General features: G+C 39.9%; 1 protein-coding gene across 3 annotated transcripts in view; it reads right to left on the reverse strand.

Annotated features, from left to right (window-relative positions):
• Window positions 1-17,699, reverse strand: part of scgn (secretagogin, EF-hand calcium binding protein) — a 64,250-nt gene that overhangs the window by 23,550 nt on the left and 23,001 nt on the right. For all 3 annotated transcript variants that reach the window (XM_077204846.1, XM_077204848.1, XM_077204847.1), the window contains exon 6: window positions 15,579-15,656. In XM_077204846.1, the coding sequence (XP_077060961.1) occupies window positions 15,579-15,656 (78 nt within the window). The remainder of the gene's footprint in view (window positions 1-15,578; window positions 15,657-17,699) is intronic.

A 17,699-nucleotide genomic window follows, 5' to 3' on the forward strand; every position in this document is an offset into this window, starting at 1 on the left:
CAGATGGAAAAAAGCAACCTTCGTTATCTTTTTAAAATGAGAATTAAAAGTCAGCTGAGCATCAAAAAATCACACCCAAATTAGGCACCTGGCCAGAAGGGGACAATTGGGTATTGTCTAATGAAAGTTTAAAATCATTACATTTACTGACATTAGATGGAGTGCTAGTTAATACAATTTCAGTTTTGGAGCAATTTAATTTTAGAAAGTTGAGTTTCATCCACGCTTTGATTTCCAACAGACAGTCAGAGAGTTTTGAAGAGGAAGAATAGAGATCAGGCTGAGAGCTGATATAAATCTGGGTGTCGTCCGCAAAACAGTGATAGCTCAAGCCATACTTCTAAATGATCTGCCCAAGAGGCAGCATATAAACACTAAATAAAATGGGACCCAAAACCGACCCCTGAGGTAAGATTTAAGCCAGTTTGACACAGTTCCAGACAGACCGGTCCACAAATGCAATCTGTCCAATAATATGCTGTGACATATGGTATCGAATGCAGCATTAAGAACTAACAAAACCAAAATGCCACAAGCACCAGAGTCAGCTATAACAAGGAGGTAATTCAAGTCCCTGAGTAGAGCAGTCTCTGTACTGTGTCCAGATCTAAACCCGGATTGAAAAATTTCTAGTATGCTATTCGTACAGAGATGAGTATGGAGTTGGCCAGCACCAACACACAAGCAGTTTTGCCAGGAAAGGCCCCTTCCTGGCCCCCCAAAGAAGGAGGTGGTCCTTCTTTCCACCTCCCTCCTGGACTCTTGTTTTGTTTGTTTTTTTGTGGGTCTTGCAGCGTCTGGTACCCGCTCCGTAGAGGGGGGTTATGTCACAGTGTCTGGTTTGTGTTTCCCCGGGTGTTCCACTAGAGGTCTCTCTCCCTTACTGTCATCGTTCATTCTGGAACTGCATTTCCCACGATCCTTTGTCTGTCCTCATTACTCATCATTAAAGCTTGTGTAAAGCTCATCAAATAAAGCTTCAACCCCAACATTCCATTCATTCATTGCTATAGGGGAGGAAAAATTGTCCCAACTCGTTAAATCTAAATCAAAAACATGTATGTTAGACCCTATACCGACTAAGCTACTGAAAGAGATGCTCCCAGAGGTCATATCCTCTTCTTAATATCATTAATTCATCTTTTGCCGAAAACTTTTAAGCTGGCTATTATTAAACAGCTTATTAAAAAATTACAACTTGATCCTACAGAATTAGTCAATGACAGGCCGATCTTGAATCTATCTTTTCTTTCAAAAATACTAGAAAAGGCAGTATCATCACAACTATGGAGAAGAACTAGGAGAAACGGTCTGCAACTTCATACTTCTCCGAGACCTTGCGTGTGTGTGTAAATAGGACAATAGTGTGTGGTAGTGTGCTTTATGAAGTGTGTATTGTATGAGATGGCGGATGTTACTGCAACAAGTGCTCCTGGGTTTGCCAGAGCTCGTCTTAAACCAGAAATATAGAAGACCATTGATGGCAAAGTTATAGTTGAAGATGAACTTTTGCACTTCCTTTCGATAAAAATGAGAACTTTAAGTCAGGATGAAATAGTCCTTTTAGCTGCAAACCACTTCGGATCAGATTGGATTGAGGCTTCAAAGAAAATTCTGTTTGAACTTTGTTCCACTACTCAACGGAATATCTCTCACAAAGGAGCACAGAAAGACGCCAATAATATCAAGAGCTGTCTTAAAGTAATTAATGAATGTGGGGTCAATATACCAAAATTTGTATCATATTATTTGGACGAGCTGCAACCTGTGACTTTTTCCAACATAGACGTCTGTGGCCTTCTTCGGAAAGTTGAGCAGCTACATGCTGATGTATCCGTCTTGAAACATGTGATGCACCGACAATCTAAAACAGGTGAAGGTTTGAGTGCAGTCGCGGCGGACGTGAGCCGCCGGGTTTGTGGCCTCGAGCAGAACGCTGCCCACGGTGGTACGGGCTTTGATGTGCCGGTGAGCTGGATGGAGAATGCAAGCACCACGCGCACTATTCACTATACGGATGTCGTGACGCGGATGGTTCGGCGGAGGTGCCTGAAACAACAGGTGACAGACGCCGAGGAGAGGCTCCAAGACCGGTTCTTCAAGCAATGGAGAGTATTATGCCAGCAGCTAGCCCTGGGTTGACGAGGCTGTCGCCTGGTTTACCCAAGTGGAACCAGGTTGTAAAAAGGGGGCGACAGAAGCGCACAGAGGAATCCCAACAGGGAGTACGCATTGGCAAATCTGTGGTGGAACGGAGGGCAGCAAAAATTGTTGTGGGCACTGGTGCGGCAAAAGACATCAAGATGATAACAACAAAAAGGGTGAGTGTCTTCGCAAGCAGGTTTTCACCTGATGTAGATGTTGAAGTATTGCGTTCTCATCTTATGCATAAACTTGGGCATGAAGTATCATGCGAAAGGATTGCTACTGTAAACAGCAGATACGCATCATTTAAAATAGCTGCTGAATGCAAAGATGTTGGTGATATGTATAACCCGGAACTATGGCCAGAGGGAGCGTATGTACGTCGCTACTATGAACCACTGAGAGCTGGAACCGTAGGTGCTAACATTAAAGCGGCTACTCTACCTTCTGCCAATACGAGTATGCCTGATAATTGCATGAGTGCCAAAGTATGATGTCGCTATGGATATACGCGTCCTATTATATAACTGCCGTGGCCTGCGCTTGGGTCAAAGTGCTGAGGATAAGCTCGCCGTTTTATTGTTGATCAGTTGCTGGAGCACAGTGATATTCTGTGCCTACAGGAAACATTTCTTGCAATGCAGGATTTAACAGGCCTGAACTCAATCAGTGACAGCTTTCACGGTGCTGGAGAGTCTACCACTGACCTCAGTTTGGGAATACAAAGAGGCAGAATTCCAGGAGGCTTGGCAATTCTGTGGAATAAAAAGCTGGACTCAGCGATTAATGTAGTTAGGCTTGGTGTGGACTGGTGCATTGCTATTCATCTGACACAGTGTGATAGGGAATTTATTATTTTCAATATTTATACTCCATATGAATGCCAGCAAAATGAAGAAGATTATGTAAATAAGGTTGCTTTTATTAGTTCCTATTTACAAAATGAGTGTTTTTCAAATATCTTTAGCGTTTGGGATATGAATGCAGACATCTCAGACAACAGGTCAGTGTTTGCTAAACATTTAAATAACTTATGTATCGATAATAATTTAATACTGTCCAGCAGAGAGCTCCTGCCTGTTGATAGCTACAAACATATAAGTGAGGCCTGGCACACCACGTCCTGGCTGGACCATTGCCTCACTACAGCTGATGCTCACGTATACCTGGCACATATGGAAATTTTTATACGATGTATCCACTTCTGATCTCATTCCTGTAAAAATGGTGATCAGGTCTGAGTACATACCGTCAACTATAAAGTGTGAAAATAACTCAAATCATGTTTTTTTGGACTGGTCCTCTCTTACATGTGAAGAAATGTCTTTGTACTATGAATATACTGATCAATTATTGAATAATATATATCTCCCTAGAGAAGCACTCATGTGCAAAAATGTTAATTGCACAAACAGTGAACATATCATAGATATCTCTGCTATGTATAATGCAATTGTCTCTGCTTTACTTGAAGCTAGTAAGTCTCCTCTTAAGCATAAAAAGGGAGGAAAAAATTGGCCTGGCTGGAATGCATATGTGGCTGAATTCTATGCTGAGGTTCGTGAAGCTACTAGATCTTGGGCAATGGCTGGTAAACCAAGACAGGGACCTATTTTTGAATATAAGAAGAGCACAAATGCAAAATGTAAATATGCAATACGTTTCATTAGTAAAAATGAGCATCATCTGAGGGCAGAGGCTATGGCCAAGAATCTTTTAGACTACACAAATAATGATTTCTGGAAAGAGGTGAAACGTACAAATAACTGCAAACCCTCACTACCATGTTCAGTTGATGGAGTCCCTGGTGCAAATGCTATTGCTGAGCTCTGGCTAATGCATTATGGAAAATTGTTTAATTGTGTGCAGACTAAATGTTTTAAAGTAGTTGACAAGGTAGATACAATCAAATTTCATGAGGTCTCTAAAGCTATTAGGAACTTAGCAGTTAATAAATCAAGTGGCCTGGATTCTATCTTGGCTGAACATCTAAAAAATGCAAGCATAAGGCTATATATACTTCTTGCACTAGGCTTTACTGCCTTGATGATCCATGGCTTTCTTCCAGACTCAATGATGTCTTTGATGTTGATTCCTGTGATTAAGGATAAAGCAGGAAAAGTGGTTCCTCAGACAACTATAGACCCATCGCCTTAGCTAATATATTATCAAAAGTTGTGGAATTAATTCTCCTTGAGAGGATTAATGAATTAATTACCTCTGCAGATAATCAATTTGGTTTTAAACCGAAGCATGGTACGGATATGTGCATATATGTCCGGAAGGAACTACTAAGCAACTATAATAAGAGAAAAAAACTCAACTGTTTTTATATGTTTTTTAGATGCATCTAAGGCATTCGACCGGGTGAATCATTGGAAATTATTTAAAAAATTGGATGCAACAGGAGTCCCTAAATACATTGTCAGAATCCTATCATATTGGTATGCTCCACAGACCATGCAAGTGAAATGGGACAGCTGTATGTCGGCTCCCTTTCATATCAGTAATGGAGTAAGACAAGGGAGCATCTTATCCCCCATTTTATTCAATTTTTACATGAATGATTTATCATATAAATTAAACCAAGGTAAAACTGGCTGTATGGTCGGTAGTACAGTGATGATTCATCACTCTACTACCGACCATACAGCCAGTTTTACCTCGATTTACTTTATGATGAACCACATCACTGATGAAGCATTTTATGTATGCGGATGATTGTGTGATTTTTAGCCCGAGCTCAGCTGGACTGCAGCATCTTCTTAGTATATGTTCTGCGTTTGGGGAAGAACATGATGTAAAGTGCAATGACTCCAAAAGTGTTATCATGATCTGCAGAACCGCAGAAGACAGACATTTAACTTTTCCTGTTTTTAGGCTCGCAGGTAATGTTCTTAATATCTGCAGTAAAGTGAAATATCTTGGTCATCTGATTACAGATCAGCTTACAGATGACAATGACATTAATCGTCAGTGGCGTTTGCTGTATGTGCGGGAAAATGTTATGGTACGCAAATTTGGTTGCTGCACTGCTGGAGTCAAGCTGACCCTATTTAAAGCATACTGTTCGCCTTTGTACACTGCACATCTGTGGCTGAACTATAAAAAAAGCTAGTCTTCAGAAATTGCAAGTAGCATTCAATGACGCTCTGAGGATGTTACTAAAAAAGCCCAGATCAACATGTGCGAGTGAGTTGTTTGTGAGCACCAGAGTGGACACACTGCAGTCTGTCCTGCGAAAAGCGATGTTCAGGTTAATTTGTCGATTGAATGATTATGTAAATCAAGTTGTTGTGGTGCTGGTGAATGTTAGATACAGTGCCACACGCTGCATGTCTCAGTTTTGGGAACACTGGTATAAGTGTCTTTTAAAAACGAGTCATTTGTAACTTTGTTAGGTTCGATTGCTGTTTGGATTGCTGTTCCTGATCCTGATCGATTGCTCCTGTCTGCCTAGCTCCTATCTGCCTAGCTGCCTTCTGTTTTGTGTTTGCTTCGAGGCTGTAAGCTCCATCTAATGGGCCTTTCACACAGGACGCGGAATGCGCTGCGCTGCGCTATGAAACCCATTCATTTCAATGGCTTGCGCCGCGCAAAGACGTTTTGTTGCTGCGTCGACCAAAGCGCAAGCGCAGCGGTGCGCACCATTGACTTGCTCGTGCGCACGCTGCGGTCAAAGTTCAAAATAGTTTAACTTTTGCCGCTGCGCTCTGTGACGATTATCAGCGCGGCCAATAGAAACGGGACATCCAAACAAACACGGAAATCAAAATGGATGAACGGCTAGTACTGTCGGAATTTCCTGAGCTGTACGATACAATTTTGACATCGTCAGAAAAGCTGTGTCATATTTTTTTCAATAAAATCATATGATTAAAATGAAAACTAAAAATTGCGTTTTAAATGGGAAACCTGTAATACACTTTTTTTTTTACCTACCATTTATTTCAAATATCTATAGCTATAACAAAATGTGTTTAAGCATTTTTATTATAAAATATAAAAAATACATGGAATCAAACCAAGTCATAGACAACAAAATTGTATTTTATTGCAAGAATAATACAATGTTTTTTTTTTTAAAACAATGCATATGAAAATAAGTAACATTAACAATCAATTTATTCAAGTTCAATCGTTTGCATATTGAAGAATGTCTCTGCGGTATCATTTCATTAATTTAAATTTTTTGCACATATGAAAGAAGAAAAGTATTTGCATTAATATATGTTCAAAACTATATTGCATATATATATATATATATATATATATAATCCGTGAGACCTCCGGCTTGGAACAGCTGTAACTCCCTACCTAGACCACCTAGATTCTTGTGGGATAGCTTGTTTGAAAGGTCCCGTCCTCATCTAGCTTCACAAAGAAATATGTGAAATGCTTATAGACCATTCAAGTATATTTTCATAATGACACATCCCAATAGCATTGAAAAAAACAACAACAACATATCTCCATTCATATATATATATATATAATTTATTCCTTTGTGTCAGCTTTAATGTTTGAATAAATGTTTTATTTTAAAAAAGAACTGAGCTCATGATTCGTGTGTTGATTTCGATGTTATATGTATGTATGTATGAATGTATGTATGTATATATATATATATATATATATATATATATATATATATATATATATATATATATATTATATATAGGCAATATGGGCGGCGGACCTTTAATTTTTGACGCGCTGAGAACGCCAGAGCCTGAGCACATAGTGCTCGCATTCTCTGTGTTTATTAGTTTACGATCTGTTTAATAGACCTGTCTAATACAACTGATATACATAGAACGTATGCACGTCCCCCATGACACCTAACGTTACACCTGTTCAATTTTCTCACGTGGGGGAGAGGTATACTGCCATACAAAGCAAAAAGGCAGTAACTACGCAGAATGCAAAACTGAGAAAAATTACTTTAAAGTTTGTCATCCAGCCTAAGTACTGTTACTGTACAAACGACTACCATTTTTCTCCAAAACGACACACATTTGAGATAAGATATTTTGTCACATAACAAAGGATGCCTTGAATGTCATGAAAATTATAACTCATTTATGACTGTAAATGCAGTTACTGCCTTTTTGTTTTGTAGGGCAGTATAGAACTCCCGCTTAAAAGGTTTTTGAAAACTCCGCCTACTTTGCTCTGGCATAGCGCAGCGCAAATCGCGTTGTATCTGAAGGGCAACGCTGAACCCAGCGGCCAGCGCAGCGCATTCCGCGTCCTCTGTGAAAGCCCCTTAAGCCTCGTATTAGCTTTGTATTTCTTTCTGTTTTGAACCATCACTTACTACCATTTCTAGTTGTTTATACTACTAAATACAGCTTAGACAACATCTCAGATTAACCTGACATCGCTAGCTTCCGTTATTGTTAGAACAACACGCTAGTAACTCGCTAGCCTGTTAACGCGCCCCCCGTGCGCTCAGTTATTTATTTATTTTTCTCTCGCGCGCCCGCGCCTCTGAGTTCATAAAAAGCCCAGGTGAGTAAGAATCAGTCAACAAACACGGTGAGTAATGTCTTGTCCTGTTATTGTCACCTGCACTTCATGTTACATGTTTAGCATAGCCTTCCCCGTCGGCAATATAGGGTTTATATGTGATAAATGCAAGGAAACAGTCAGGCTGACGGAGAAGATTTCAGAATTAGAAACACGCATCCAAACTTTAATTGAGGATAGTAAGTGTGCTAGAGCTTTAGATTCTACTTTGGATGCGCCTAGCATAGTGAACTCTTTACATGATTTGGTTCCGGCTGAATTATTGCCTGTGCACCCAGGCAGATGGGTGACAGTGAGGGATCGCTCTAGTCACGGATCAAAAAACCACTCTTCCGTTCCGATTACCACAACAAATCTATTTTCCCCACTCAGTGAAACACCCACTGAGAATTCTGTTGATTGTGCCCTGGTAATTGGCGATTCTATTACACGGAACGTGAAAATAGGGACACCAGCCAACATAGTCACATGTTTGCCGGGAGCCAGAGCGCCTGACATCAAAGCAAATTAAAAAGTGCTGGCTAATGCTAATCGTAAATTCTCTAAGATTGTTATTCACGTCGGCCCTAATGATGTTCGACTCCGCCAGTCGGAGATCACCAAAATTAATATTAAAGAGGTGTTTGAACTCGCAAGTACGATGTCAGGCACTGTAATTTGCTCTGGCCCCCTTCCTGTTCGAAGGAGTGATGAGATAGTTAGCAGATTGTCATCCCTCAATGGCTGGCTGTCTAAGTGGTGTCTGCAAAATAATATAGAATTCATAGACAATTGGAAAAGTTTTTGGGGCAAACCTGACCTGTTGAAAAGAGATGGTATTCATCCCTCCTGGGATGGTGCTGCTCTTCTCTCTAGTAATTTGGCTCATAGTCTTAGAGACAAAACATGACAATCTGGGGCTCAGGTCAGGAAGCAGACAAACTGACTAAAACGACCGTCTGCTAGCGGCCTCGCGTCACCAAGGTCAGATAAATCCCATCACATAGAGGCTCTTTCACCTAGATATCATCATATAGAGACTGTGTCTGTTCCCCGAATTTGGAAATCCAAAAAACGTCCAAACCGATCTAAGGTTAAAAATGTAATTGATATTCAACAAATAAAAAATAGATATAATACAGATGAGCAAACGATAAAGCTTGGGTTGCTGAATATTCGATCCCTTACTTCAAAAGCACTCATAGTTAATGATATGATTTCAGATTATAACCTAGATGTGCTGTGTATGACAGAAACCTGGCTAAAACCAGATGATTACATTACTTTAAATGAGTCCACCCCTCATGATTATTGTTATAAACATGAACCTCGCCTGAAAGGCAAAGGGGGAGGTGTTGCTGTAATTTATAGTAATATTTGATGGCTATTGATAATATTTGATATAGTAATGATGATGGCTGCTCTGTTAAGTCTTCGTCGTCAGTTAGGAAATCAATCACGATAAATCAAGTTTGAGAATTCTGCTGGCAACTGTATACAGGCCACCAGGGCACCATAAAGATTTTATCAAAGAATTCTGCTCTCTTAACTCACCACTTAAGAGAGCAGCCAGAAAAATGGAGCGCAACTGGAAGAAAACAAAACTAGAGGTATTTCGGATTTCATGGAAGGAGAGCTCGATTGCTTACAGAGAGGCTTTAAAAGCTGCTAGATCTGCTTATTTTTCAACCCTATTAAAAAAAAAAAACATAATCCAAGGTATTTATTTGAAAAAGTGGCTACACTAACGAAAAAGAAAGCTTCAAGCCCAGAAGTTTCCAAGAAACACAGCAGTAATGACTTTATGAACTTCTTCACTTAGAAGATTGATAATATTAGGGACAAAATTATAACTATGCAACCGTCTACTAAGGCATCACATCAGGGAGTGCATTATAGTCTCCCCGAGGTAAAATTTGATTCATTTGTTGCCATAGGAGAGGAATAATTTTGCAAACTCGTTAATTCATCTAAATCGACAACATGTATGTAAGACCCTGTACCGACTAAACTACTGAAAGAGATGCTTCCAGAAGTCATAGATCCTCTTCTTAACATCATTAATTCATCTTTGTCTCTAGGATACGTACCAAAAACCTTTAAGCTGGCTATGATTAAACCGCTTGTTAAAAAAACGCAACTTGATCCTACAGAATTAGTCAATTACAGGCCGATCTCAAATCTACCTTTTCTGTCAAAGATACTAGAAAAGGCAGTATCCTCACAACTGTGTTCCTTTCTTAAAAGAAATGGTATCTGCGAGGATTTCCAGTCAGGATTTAGACCGCACCATAGCACTGAGACAGCTCTCATTAGAGTCACAAATGATTTGCTCTTATCATCCGATCGTGGTTGTATCTCTCTATTAGTGTTACTTGATCTTAGTGCTGCATTTGACACCATTGACCACAACATTCTCTTAAAAAGACTAGAAAACTATGTTGGCATTAGTGGAATTGCATTAGCATGGTTTAAATCATATTTATCTGACCGCTATCAGTTTGTAGCAGTAAATGAAGAGATGTCTTATCGATCACAAGTTCAGTATGGCGTACCACAAGGCTCAGTACTAGGACCGCTGCTGTTCACTCTGTACATGCTACCTTTAGGAGATATCATTAGGAAACATGGAATTAGCTTTCACTGTTATGCTGATAATACTCAGCTCTATATTTCTTCCAAACCTAACGAAACTCACCAATTCACAAAATTATCGGAATGCATAGTTGATATCAAAAATTGGATGACTAATTTCCTACTACTAAATTCTGAAAAAACAGAGATTCTAATTATTGGACAAAAAACTTCCACACGTAATAACCTAGAATACCATCTAACACTTGATGGCTGCTCTGTTAAGTCTTCGCCGTCAGTTAGGAACCTGGGTGTGCTCTTTGATACCAATCTTTCATTTGAAAGTCACGTGTCTAGTATCTGTAAAACCGCATTTTTCCATCTTAAAAATATATCTAAATTACGTCATATGCTCTCATTGACAAATGCAGAACAACTAGTTCATGCGTTCATGACATCAAGGCTAGATTATTGTAATGCTCTACTGGGAGGTTGCCCTGCACGCTTAATAAACAAACTACAGCTAGTTCAAAACGCAGCCGCTAGAGTTCTTACCAGAACCAGGAAGTACGACCATATTAGCCCGGTTCTGTCAACACTGCATTGGCTCCCTATTAAACATCGTATAAATTTTAAAATATTGCTGATTACTTACAAAGCACTAAATGGTTTAGCTCCCCAGTACTTGAGCGAGCTCTTAACGCATTATAGTCCTTCACGTCTATTGCGATCTCAAAACTCCGGCCAGTTGATAATACCTAGAATATATAAATCGACTGCTGGCGGTAGATCCTTTTCCTATTTAGCACCAAAACTTTGGAACAATCTTCCTAACATTGTCCGGGAAGCAGACACAGTCTGTCAGTTCAAAGCTAGACTAAAAACACATCTCTTTGCCCTAGCATTCAAATAACACTCTATAGCAGGGGTTGGCAACAGGTGGCCCGCGGGCCAAAACTGGCCCGCCAGCAATATATTCTGGCCCGCCGGATTATTTTGGAAGTCATTTTTTAATTTTTTTTTTTAATCAGCCTATTTTTATTTGTATTACCTGATAAAAAATATTTTCACTAAATGCTGCACAAAACTCTTCCACTACGTGAGAAAAGCCGTAGCCGCACGGCGATTTCACAGCCGCATACTGTGTGAAACGCCCATAAGGAATCATGCGGCGCGGGCACTTCATTCTGATCACCTGTACACCTAGCTCTGAGGAGCTGTTTGGTACTGAAACCATTGTCAGTCAACAACATTCTTTTTTTGCAAGGATGTTTGAAATAGTTTGGCAGAAAATAGCCTACTTCATTTGTCAGTAGGGCAATATGGTTCTCGTTTATGTTGCTTAGAAATTTGAATGATAGGCTTTGTCCTATTTAATTTATGTTATTTATTTTTCACAATTTTTTTCTGAGACATTTTTTTCTCTGCTGACAGTACAATGTTAAAATAATATTTTATATTGACACGAACACAATTTTTGTATAGCATTTATAACTGTTTTAGGCATTAATCTCTCTCTTTCCATTAGAGACATTTGAATGTGAGATTTTGGAAACGAGATCCCAATTTTGCAGACCCGTCAGGTCGGAAAATAAAGCGGGTGAACACAGAGTGTATTTTAAGCGGTTGCTGAATAGAACCTTGAGGACGCAGACCTCCTTAAACCTTAGGTGTGTATGTTTGTGTCCCGAATAAATACTAATAAAAAAAAAGGAATAAGGTTCTGTAAACGAATGAGGCATGATTGCTGTCTTATGTCATATTCTTTGCAAACAGCGACAACTTCTTTGCAAATCAGACACACCGGCTTTGCGTTTTTGAAATCCAGTAAAATGAACGCAAAAGTCTCTTTCCATTCCTCTCTAAAGACTCTATTTTCGTCGTCAACTTTCCTCTTAAGACCTTTGCACAAAGACATTTTATCCCAGCTACCTCTTAGCTGACTTCACTCTGCACGCTAATTACTTGTATGCCTACGTAACAACACATATTGAACATTGTATCATGTGATGAGGTGGGTGACATGGAATTAAAGGCCCCGTGTTGAAAAGAAGCCGATCACTGCCAAAACATTGTAAGCTACAAATTTATTATTCACAACATTGAAATGGGAGGTGAGACAGAGTTCGTTAAGAGTATTTAATTTGTGTCCATAGGCCTACTCCGTGTATAGCTGGCCCACCACCTACTGGCTAAAAAAAATATTGGCCCGCCCCCAAAGTTACTTGCCGACCCTTGCTCTATAGCCTTCTATAATTCAATATTAGGCTGCTTAGATTAGGTCAGCCGGAACTGGGAACACTTCCCTCATATCCTGATGTACTCGTTACATCATAAGAAGAATGGCATCTACGATAATTTTAGTGTCTTTGTTTATCCCGAGGTTTTCCCGCAGCCTGCTGGATCCAGGCCGTTTCCAGATCTGACGAAGGACTTTCGCCTGGACCTGATGACAATGCAGTGCTGAAGTGCCAACTAGCCTCTCCCTATGGAGGATCCCTATACCACTCTACAGATAAAGCGTTGTGGAATTTTTCGGTTCGCGTACCTACCCAAAGTGATAAGATAAAATAAAAATTCTGCATCAAAATTTATAGACAAGTACTTTGTTTAGGCATGGTTTGTAAGGAATTACAAACCTGTGCACATATATTCAAACGCACATAACTATAGAATCAATTCTTAATGTTCATGTGAACGCCATCAGCGTCTATCACAGGTTCACGTTTAAAGTCTGTTTAGAGAGAACGGTGTCGTCTTAGCGGCCCCTAATTTAATAACAAATGATAATTTAGACGGAAGTGAATCAATCAAAACTAACTTTAGCTGGAAAAAACATTTTTCAAGAGCCCCTATAAAACCAAACCAATCTCTGTTACCTTAAATTATATGTTTATCTCTGTAAAGCTGCTTTGAAACAATCTACATTGTTAAAAGCGCTATATAAATGAGGATGACTTGACTTGACTTTGTGTTGTGTATTTGTATTATTGTATTATATTTTATTTTTATGGATGGACCATGAGTCTGAACAAAAGGATACTACTATGTTCCTTTTTAGAAAGAAATGGTATCTGCGAGGATTTCCAGGCAGGTTTTAGACTGTATCGTAGTGTTGAGACTGCTCTCATTAGAGTTACAAATGATTTGTTCTTACCATCTTGTACCGTGGTTGCGTCTTTCTATTAGTGTTACTAGATCTTAGTGCTGCATTTGATACCATCGACCACAACATTCTTTAGAATAGACTCGAAAATGATGTTTGCATTAGTGGAATTGCATCGGCATGGTTCAAATCATACTTATCATTCTTCATACTTATTGGACCAAAAACCTCTGCAGGTAATAACCTAGAATATACTGTCTAAAACTTGATGGATTTTTCTGTCAAGTATTTGTTGTCAGTTAGGAACCTGGGTGTGCTTTTTGATACCAATCTTTTATTTGAAAGCCACGTTTCTAGTTTATGCGTTTATGACCTCAAGGCTAGATTATTGTAATGCTCTAGTCTAGTTTGTGGTTGCCCTTCACGCTGAATAAACAAAAAACAGCAGCTAGAATTCCTACTAGAAACAAGTATGACCATATTAGCCCAGTTCTGTCAACACTGCTTTGGCTCCCTATTAAACATTCTATATATTTTAAAATCTTACTAATTACTTACAAAGCACTAAATTGTTTAGCTCCCAAGTACTTGAACAAGCTCTTAATGGACTATAGTCCTTCACGTCAAAATGGCCAGTTGATAATACCTAGAATATCAAAATAAACTGCAGGTTGTATATCCTTTCCTCTTTGGAACATACTCTGGAACAGTCTTCCTCGGGACGCAGACACACTCTGTCAGTTTAAATCTAGACTAAAAACATCTCTTTTACCTAGCATACACATAGCACATTATCAATTTCTGCATAAACCAGGTCAGCCAGAACCAGGAACATTTCCTATAACACCTGATGTACTTGTAACTATATAAGAAGAATGGCATCTACGCTAATATTAATCTCTCTTTTTATTTTGAGATTATCGTAGTCAGACGGATCTGGGCCGTATCCAGATCAGATGGAGGACCTGTGCCTAGACACGACCACAATGCAGTGGTCCTGAAGTGTAAGCAGAGATTGTGTCAACTAGACAATCCCCTGTGAAGACCTCATTGACACGACAGCCACAGATCCTCAACAAAGCCCGTCCCATACCAGGGTGACGAATCCGATCTTCAACCAGATGGAACTGGATAACTATTTTGAAAGTTCCGATTCCAATCTGACTTCTGACCTGTAATGTTACCTCAATCATAATCATACACTCTTCGTTTGTTGGCCAGAGGAGAACTGGCGACTGATCCTGGTTGCCCCCAAGGTTTTTTTTCTCAATTCTGTCACCTGATGGGAGTTTGGGTTTCTTGCCAGTGTCGCCCTCTGGCTTGCTTAGTTGGGGATTCGGCAATATTATTGACTTGAATGCACTGACACTAATGGATGAGAACTGAACTGAGCTGGACTATGACATCACCATTTTCTCCAGAACTGCTGTACAGATAACTGAACTAAATGACTAACTAATGATTTTTTGCAACCGAAATAAATCAACACTTGACTTACTTAAGCTGGACAAGGAAACTATTTTCTTCTTGAGCTGCTGTACAGCTAAAACAAACTTTGTTGTTTTACAAAGACAGTCTACAGATTATGTTCCTGTTATCACTGTAAAGCTGCTGTATTTAAAACCATCTGTATTTAAGCACACTATAAATAAAGATGACTTGTCTTGACCCTTATTTTTCTCAGTTCTGTCCTGTATTGTATTTACATGTTGATTGTAAGGCTGTTGCATTTTTTTTAGTTGTTAATTACCTTTCTTTATTTTATTTTGTAAATAAAGTGGGAGGCTGCAAACATAACCTTATCTCCTCTTGCTTGCTTGCCAGTCGTGACTGATTTTTAAATAATGAAATTGTGATTTTATTTTCAGTTAAAATATTCAGTACTTAAATGTAAAGAGAGGGTATATTGAATGTGTCAAGCTATATGTTTTAAGGGTTAAATGTCCTTTACAATTAGGTTTATTGATTAATTCACTCAATGCTTGGGAGAAACTACCCCTAAAGAGAAATCTATCTCTAAAGTGGCTGTTTTAACATTGTTTTTAACTGCCTATTTTGAATGCATGTGTATTATTTTTTGCATTAGATTATTTCAATTGGAATCCAAAAACATATTGAAACCGAGACTAACATGAAACATGAGCTCAATTTAAGAAGCATGGATAGATATGGATAGTTGAGAAGTTTAGGTTTATATAACTAAAATAAATCCATGATGCATAATTGAAAATAGCAATGTTACCATGGTATCTGTGTATTCTTCCAACTTGTTTGGGGAAATATTCTTTTTGTGCTGCTCAAACAGGTCCTTCAAGAAACCCTGCCATGAAAAAGGAGGCATTTTATCTAGACTAGACTAAAACAAAACAGAAAAGAGAAGGTAAGAGAAAGAAATGATTGAAATATTTGTATGAAATTGTGATGAGAATAGTACAGAGCCCCTAAAGTGACTTGTGAAGAAGAAAAAAACCTTCCCGTGTGTACCGTTTTGCACATTGAGAAAAAACGTTTATGTAAATAACATAATTGATCATTACATTACTTTTGATAAGTGTTAGAGATTCCGTGTTCTAATCTGCCCTCGTATAGTTTTATACAAATCAATTCTTTAATAAAAAGGTCTTAAAATTGAGTATATAGTTTCCCTCATTCAAATAAAAAAATTTCATCAATGATTCCTAATTGTATATCTGTCAGGATTCAGGCTCGGAGACAGAGGTAAGTGATAAACATAAATGTATCTTTATTTAACTCAGAGGTAAGTATGCAGGGTTTCGGGAGTTCAACGGTGATCTCGAAGAGGATATATGTGGCAGGAATGCATCCAGGTGAGTGAATCCTCTTCTTAAGGAATAACGTGGCGGGTAACACAGATCAATAACTTGAGTTCTTCTCTCTTTTCAGATCGTTCGTGGATAGGCGTGATTCAGGAAGGATTCCAGGTGAGTAGATCCTTTGAAGTGCACTTGACAATGAGCTCACCAGTTCAGTGATACTTTCCCTTTCTCTTGCAGCTCATCCAGTGGGAAACGGGACTCGTGGCGGATTCCAGGAAACGGAGAACATGAGTCATGGAGCGGATCCTGGGAACATCAGAACAAGGACAACAAGGTTAGTTTCTTTCAGGTAAGTATACTTTACGTCCGTTGCTGAAGGATGGCTCAGAGTGAGACAAGTGGTGACTGGTAAGGGTCGTTCCTGTTGGAGGCTTGACAATGACTGGGAGTGAATCGGGTGCTTTTGTGCTGGCTGGGAAGTGAGTGCTGAGTGGAAACAGGTGCAGGTGATCAGTAATCTGGGGACAGTGATCTTTGCGTGGTGACATGTGAGGGATCTGATTGGCTCCTGACAGTACCCCCCCCTCCAGAGTCCGCGCCAGCGGACCTTGGACCTCGACGTCGTGGGGGTCTGCCTCTGGGTCGTGGTGCAGGTTTCTCGGGATGCTGAGCATGGAATTCTAGGAGCAGACTGGGATCAAGAACATCATTACGAGGTACCCAACTTCTCTCTTCTGGCCCATATCCCTCCCAATCAATGAGGTATTCTAACTGACCTCCCCGACGTCGAGAGTCCAAGATCTCCTTGATGAGGTAGATGGGCTCGGGTTCAACGGGTGGTATCGGGGGGTTTTCTGCGGGTTCGACCTCGTTGACTGACTGGGGAATCTGTGGATGATGGGGTTTCAGAAGTGAGACGTGGAACGTGGGATGGATACGGTATTCTGGGGGCAACCGGAGCTGGTAAGTGACTGGGTTGACTTGCTTGACAATTGGAAAGGGTCCGATGTACTTGGGATTTAATTTCTTACATGACTGGCGCAGTTTGATATCTCGAGTGGAAAGCCAGACTAGTTGCTCAGGTTGGTATTCTGGCGTGGATCTTCGGCGGGTGTCAGCGAACTGCTGTTGTCTATTCACAGCTTGTCGGATGTGCTGATGAGTTTGGTTCCAGACCTGTTCGCTCTCCTCAAACCATTTGTTAACCGCGGGCACTTCTGAAGGTTCACCGGACCATGGGAATAACGGAGGTTGGTAACCAAGGATACATTGGAATGGAGTCAATTGAGTGGATGCTTGTCGGAGGGAATTCTGTGCATATTCTGCCCAGATGAGGTACCTACTCCAGATGTTCTGGTTGGAGTGGCAGAATGTGCGCAAGAACCGACCTAGATCCTGGATCTTTCTCTCGGTTTGTCCATTGGTTTGTGGATGATACCCGGAAGACAGACTCACTGTCACATTCATGAGAGTGAAAAATGATCGCCAGACTCGGGAAATGAACTGTGGCCCTCGATCGGAGACAATGTCCTCTGGCAGACCGAAATTTCGAAAGACATGTTCCATGAGAAGCTCAGCAGTATCAA

The sequence above is a fragment of the Siphateles boraxobius genome, unplaced genomic scaffold (genome assembly GCF_051911475.1).
Source record: "Siphateles boraxobius isolate OS27281-9 unplaced genomic scaffold, OSU_SipBor_1 12, whole genome shotgun sequence".
Taxonomy (NCBI): Eukaryota; Metazoa; Chordata; class Actinopteri; order Cypriniformes; family Leuciscidae; genus Siphateles; species Siphateles boraxobius.